General features: G+C 39.7%; 1 protein-coding gene across 2 annotated transcripts; it reads right to left on the bottom strand.

The window, feature by feature from the left end:
• Window positions 1-258: 258 nt before the first annotated feature.
• dolpp1 (dolichyldiphosphatase 1) lies at window positions 259-6,109 on the bottom strand. Of its 2 annotated transcripts, XR_005446809.1 has the most exons (9): window positions 5,968-6,109; window positions 5,169-5,269; window positions 4,948-5,032; window positions 3,655-3,754; window positions 3,225-3,323; window positions 2,655-2,783; window positions 2,420-2,509; window positions 1,501-1,620; window positions 259-1,220 (listed from the first exon to the last, which is right to left on the bottom strand). XR_005446809.1 is itself a non-coding variant. In XM_038734126.1 (8 exons), exons 1-8 carry the CDS (start codon window positions 6,041-6,043, stop codon window positions 1,584-1,586), a joined length of 717 nt encoding a protein of 238 aa, XP_038590054.1. In that variant the 5' UTR covers window positions 6,044-6,109; the 3' UTR covers window positions 259-1,583. The 2 variants fall into 2 exon arrangements, 1 of the variants encoding a protein (XP_038590054.1); XM_038734126.1 differs by having other exon boundaries at window positions 259-1,620.
• Between the last annotated feature and the right edge of the window lie 185 nt (window positions 6,110-6,294).

Raw genomic sequence — 6,294 nt, 5'->3', positions numbered from 1 at the left:
CTTCTATATTATCATACTGGGTTTCTTTTCCATCAGTACTGCTGTCATTACATTGTATCTCTCGCCAGTGGAGTCAGTGATGCATCAGGACTAATAAACTGAGGTATTGTAGTGGGATAACACAGACACTTCGCATAGACGATCAGTAAATCAGACTATCAAGTGCCACATTTGCAGTAAAAACCCAACAAAGTACAACAGGATTCTAAATACAAAAAGATGCCACTGTATTTCAAAGCATGACACTTGAGCCATCTCTTGTACATAAACACATTTTATTCAGCCTGATATAGGTTACACATGGAAAAAAAATCATAATCTAAGAGAACTACTTCCCTTTGTGGAGCTAATGATATGACAGTTTTAAATCAGCTTCAGATCCCCACTTGACAGCTTTCAACATTAGCTGCCGTGAGCTGTGAGGAATCAAGCATAATCACATGCTACGACTGACCTGAGGCTTTTTTTTCTCCTCCTTTCTTCGAAAATAATACAAAAAGAAAACATATCCCCTCAGCAGTCATTATGTATGCTTTCTCACTAAATTATATGGAATGTTATCGTGGAAATGCAGGTAAAAAGAAACCGGTTTTCTGTAACAGCAGAAAACAACACATGAATAAAAAAAGAAAAACTGATTCCCAGAATTCTGCTCCCAGGCTGCTACTGTGTGAGGCAGTAAGAAAACACTACCTCAAAGTGTTTGACAACAAAAATAACTGAAGCCTGCCGCTGATTCAGTCTCATAATTCTCCAACGTGGATATGAACAGAAACCATAGCCTCAATGTAATAGTACAGAAGGTACGTTAAATTTACACTGGTTGCAGATCAGCTTTGGAGTCTAATATAGTAGGACCTACAGTCATAGATAGAAAGTAAAGACTGATGAGGGGAAAAGGGGGGTCTTAACATTTAACTAGTGTTAGTCGTTTTTTTTTACTTGTAAATTTCACAAAGTGCAAATTTTTATTTATATTACATCATAACCAGTTTTTTTTTAGAAATTGTTCATTTTCTATTATATAACAATGAAAAATGGAAAACCTAGCCATAACCAACCCCCTCCCCACCTGTTCCCACCAGCTATACATCAGAATAGTTTAAAAAAGGAATCACTAATACATGCTGCAATGACACCCACCAATTTGTTTGAAACTTGACCAAAGCCTCCTTTTAGGCTCCTCGAATCTCTTACAGTACACCGTTACTGTCAGTGTGCGTTTATAGTTTTTATATATATAAAAACTATAAACGCACACTGACAGTAACGGTATACATATATATATTAATCTATCATTAAATAGGATGCCTCTTGGACAGTCTTGCATGCACTGAAGAGCATTTGGGGCAAGCTGTACAAGGAGGAGAGGCGTGTGGACGGACTTGCTCAGGCTGTAGGCTCCGGGCCAGGTCCAGGCACTCTTTCGCCGCCTGTAAACGTTTTTTTGCCCTTTACTCCTTGCAACCACGTCTGTCCAAAAGATGGTTCTCCAGTGTGTTTTTGTCGAATAAGCATTTGTTTGATTGTGTATGTGTACATGAGTGTCTGTGTCTCTAAAGTTTCACAAAGAACTGTGTAGATCACTGAAGTTTTGTTCCAAGCTTTCGTTGTCTGTTCCTACATGAAAAAACGGAGAGAATTGAGCCACGCAACATTTACAACAGTCTCAAACATACTAAAGGCCTGGTCACACCAGTATTTAAAAAACTGAAGTTTCACGCTCCATTCAATTTCAAATGGATTTATGAGCAGGGACTAAGTAAATATATGGAAATCTTATGCGTTTAGTTCAACTCTGAACTGAAATCTGATCCATGTGTTTGCACTGTTGAAAAAACAGCCCTCTTGACAGTGCTGACCTTTAAGGGAACAGCAAGCCAGAGTCAAAAATGGAAAAAGCTATTGTAGTGTATTAGCTGTGTTGCACCATCCACTTGTATTTAACCTCCTATGTCAAAGTATAAAACTGCTCTGTAACTGAGACGTGGCTTGCAGACAATTAGGAGACAGGAGTCGATGGTACAAACACTTTTTTTGAAGAAAATGTGTTAACGTCTCATCAGCAAATGAGCTAATGTGCTTGCTAATACACAGCAAGCCATTTGGGAGAGCTTTTTTCCTCCTCTTCAAAAAATCTATATTGAATTTAATTATGTACAAGCTTGAGAACAAAATGGCATAAAAGGTGTAGCACACAGAAAACGCAAAGAAGCCCGGACAGCTATTGTGACTGACCAGTGCTAGCATGTTCCAGGCTTGCTAGCAGGTTAGCTGATAGCACAAGAGCTGCAGTAGTTCACCAACTAGCCCTGCGAGCACTCACTATGTCAGTGAGTAGGTAAACTACTGCCACTTTCTGGTGTGACTGGGCCTTTATAAATGTGGTGTAGTGGGTAGTGACAAGACGGAAACTTACCTTGCCTCTGATCTGGTCACTGTATACTCAAACCATAAGATGTTGGGGATCAGGCTTGTGTCTCGCACCAGGAAGTACTCTGATATTGGCCTATTAATTGTGAAAAAGGAAATCGAAAGAACATGTTATTAGAGCAGCCATAATAGAGCAGTTTTATCCATTTAGTCTGGCTGAGGATGAATCATATTCCCCCTGTGACACAAGAAGGAAGCAGAGAAATGAGACCACTACTTACCACGCTGCTATTTTGGGGAATAATGGTGTCAGCACCTCTTGTGTGAAAAAGAACCAGATTATGCCAATTGTACTACCGGCCACTCCACCATAGAAAACCTGGCTCCAGGTGTGATACAACAAGTAGACCCTGAGGATGGGAGAGAACAACAATGTTCAAGGAAACACCAATTGTGCTTGTAGTCATAAACTAAACAGTCTAGCAGCATTGACTCAAAATAGTTTCAAACTTGGTGTGTTCAGTCAGCGAAAATGGTGTTACACAGGAAGTAGCACTATTTTGATGCCTTTGCTACACTTTGCTGCATACTCAAAATGTTCTAGTCCACCTGTCACGAGTGCGCAATTACTGGAAATGCTCAACAATGCTGGGATTAATGAGCTTCACATATTTTATTGGTTAAAGTACTTTATGCGAGCAATTTTTTGGTACCTGGCCAAAGATCATTTGTGAGCAGAGAAGCTTCACTCATCACTGAACAATCGCAAGTGTTTTTGTAGTTCTGACTAATAGCTCTTCTCCAGTAAAAGGATCTAGCAGATCCCGCTGATGCTATTTGGAGTCCCTTACCTGCTGTATGAGACTGATAAGGCTATGCCCAACAGGATGATGGACAGTATGTGTCTCCACAGCAGGTCCACACATCGAGCATTGTTCGTTTGATGCATTCTGAAAAGAGAGATCAGCAGGAGTTCACACCACGACAGGATGGAGTGACAGCAAATACAGAAAATATTTCCTCTTCTTTGTCATTTTATGTACAAACATACCTGTAAAATGAAACCATTTATAATTATTATAATTATTTAGATTTTGTTTTTTTATATACTCAACTTCAAAAATGTTTAATTGTAAAATTGCAACATTGTAGAAATGAAGAAAAGCTGTATTTGATGTTTGTGGACATTAAACTTTAGCTAGTTCCTATAGTATTAAGAACTTCACAGCGGCATATTTCCACCATATAACCTCCCAAAATGCAAAGAAGAAACAATCTCACCTTAAATAAAGGAAAAGAAAGAAGTAAACAACAAAGAACCAGATAAGTTGGGAATGGCTTGAGGGCATCCCATACTCTGTGTGCAGTGTTGTGTGAGCCCCTGCAGAAAGACAACAGAACCTGATAAAAATATCCACTACAATAAGGAGTACATCTTCATATAAATACAGAATACTTAAAAAAAATAAAATAAATCAGAATCAGAATTTACATTTACAACTAAAGTGAGCATCTCTCATCACTTAACAATATACAAATATTTGTCAAGGGTTGGACGATAACGCGATATCGTCAAATCAAAACAACTACATATTTCCATACTGTTTAAATTGATGTAATGCCTTTAACCTCTCTCTCTTATGAGGTGTGGATTTTCATATGACCTTTGCATCAGTCTGATGAAGTACCTTGATGTGTCAGGTATTTGATAATCATTTCATGCAAAAAAGTCAAACATTGTCTGGTTCCAGTTTCTGAAATGTGAGGATTTGACTTTTTCCCTTGTTTTATATACTTTTGTAAATTAAATATCTTTGGGTTTTGGACTGTTGACCGGACAAAACAAGACATTATAAAACATTACTTTAGGTTCTGGGAAATTATAACGGGCTCTTTTGACTAAAATGATGAATCCAATAATGTATTGGCAGATTGAACAAGAACCAAAACAATCTTTAGTTGCAGCACTAGAATACATTAGGGCTGCAACTGACATTTACTTTCATTATCACACGTTAGATATTCGTTGTCCCGTTCATGTGTGACAAAGCAAAGTACTCCTCACATTTCAGAAGCTGGAACCAGCATGTGACTAAAATTATGAAAATAAGTTTTATTTTCTGTCAACCAACTAACCCATAAAAATCCTTTTAGTTCTACTATATTACCCTCAATATTGCACTATAAAAGTGCATATAGGGTGATAGGTTTTACTCATATCACCCACGCTTATTATATCTATAAATAGTTTATTGTATCTAGTGACTCTGCTATTGGTACCGCTTTAGCCTCAGTAACACTAATCAAAAGCCAAACTGAGCATGATGTAACTATGTTATCTTAATGTAATGCATGCTGGAAAAATTTTAACGTATTGCCCACTTGGGCGTTTTATTTGGTCCAATGTGATGAAGACAGACTAGACTGTAATGAACTGCAGGTGCTCTGCAGCTGAAAAGATAAAGGGATAATGATCAGAAGGCAATATTGTGGCTATTGTGATGCTTTTGCAATGTTGCCCAATCCTGCCGATTACACATCAACACAGTAAACAGCTTGTGTTGCTTCACTCACCTGCACATGGGCGCGGCTCTCTGAGAATGTGCTTCAGCAGCCAGTTCACCCCTTCATTCAGGATGAGCCCACCAAAGAAGGAAATCTGTAAAAAAAAAAAAAAAAACTAACTGACTAACTTCTGGCCTGCATGACACCACTGTTCAGGTTCCTGTGAGGCACTAAACAGCTTTACTTTAAAAGTGATGCTCCTTCTGAGAACAACATGCATGTGCACTTACCGTGTGTAGCTCCCGTTTAAACACTATGAGTGTGACAAATCCCACAAGGATTGCTATAGGGAGGAGACTGATGTAGGCCAGCACTCGTCCCGTTAGATCACCTAAAACATAGTGACATAGTACTTATGTTAAGGCAACTCATCAACCAGAGTAAAGTCACCTAGCACTGATGGGAGTGACACTTCATGAGGTTTTCATTGAACCCGGATGGATGAAATATTTTACTGAGAGTTCAGGCAGGAAGCTGCTGTGGTGAGATAGCTAAGCCATCATCTAACTAACAAGACCACAATACGTGGGTTTGATCAATCAGACAGCTCAGTGCAATGAGGGTTCTGCTAGTTATAATCAGTATCAGGCCATGGAGCTAGCTACTCCGTTAGCCATAGCCCTGGCTACAATCCTATCCGGTGAAATATCTAGTAATTTCCACCACAGTCAGAAATCATATTTTGCTGTTCGGAATGGTTGAATTGTATCGAGTAATTGTTACAGGTCACGGCATATTGGCTAATTCATGAGAGAACATATCAAAGCCGATATTAACACAGCTAATAGGCTAGCTAGCCTTCATTGTGGACATCGTCGCTAACTGCGCATGCGGCGCTGTCTCACAATTTTGCAGTCTGGGTTACATTCCCCGCTGTGCTCTAGGATGTTACAGCGTCTCACAATTTGGCAGCATCACCAACGGCCGTGTCCATTCAGTAAGCAGCAAACACGCAGTCTTCGAAATTTGCTAAGCGGCTGGTGGTTAGTAGAGCTTTAGTAGCTAGAGAAAGATGTTGAGTTTACGTACCCTCGGGGAACTCTACGTGTGTCAGAGATATGGACCGCCATCGAGGTGGTGCCGAGCACTGCTCTTCCAACGCCATCTTACCCGGACACAACCGGGCAGTCCCAGTGAAACGCCCCAAACACGTGTCTAACCAATAGTGAACGGAGCTGTGTGTTCAAGCGGACCCCAGCAGCACAGGAGCCGTCCAATCCCAGCCGCACACTGGAGATAAGATGTTTTGCCCATAGAGAAGAATTATTGAATGAACAAAAAACACAAAAGTCCAGCACTTCACATCAAATCAGCGAACGTCACTTATAAAAAAAATAAGTAAAATAGACAAAGTTA

Source organism: Micropterus salmoides, unplaced genomic scaffold (genome assembly GCF_014851395.1).
Source record: "Micropterus salmoides isolate LMB-PRFRI ecotype aquatic unplaced genomic scaffold, ASM1485139v1 Ms_hic_scaffold_20, whole genome shotgun sequence".
Taxonomy (NCBI): Eukaryota; Metazoa; Chordata; class Actinopteri; order Centrarchiformes; family Centrarchidae; genus Micropterus; species Micropterus salmoides.
Note: the sequence above shows the minus strand (reverse complement) of the source record. Positions and strands in the feature narration are given on the sequence as shown.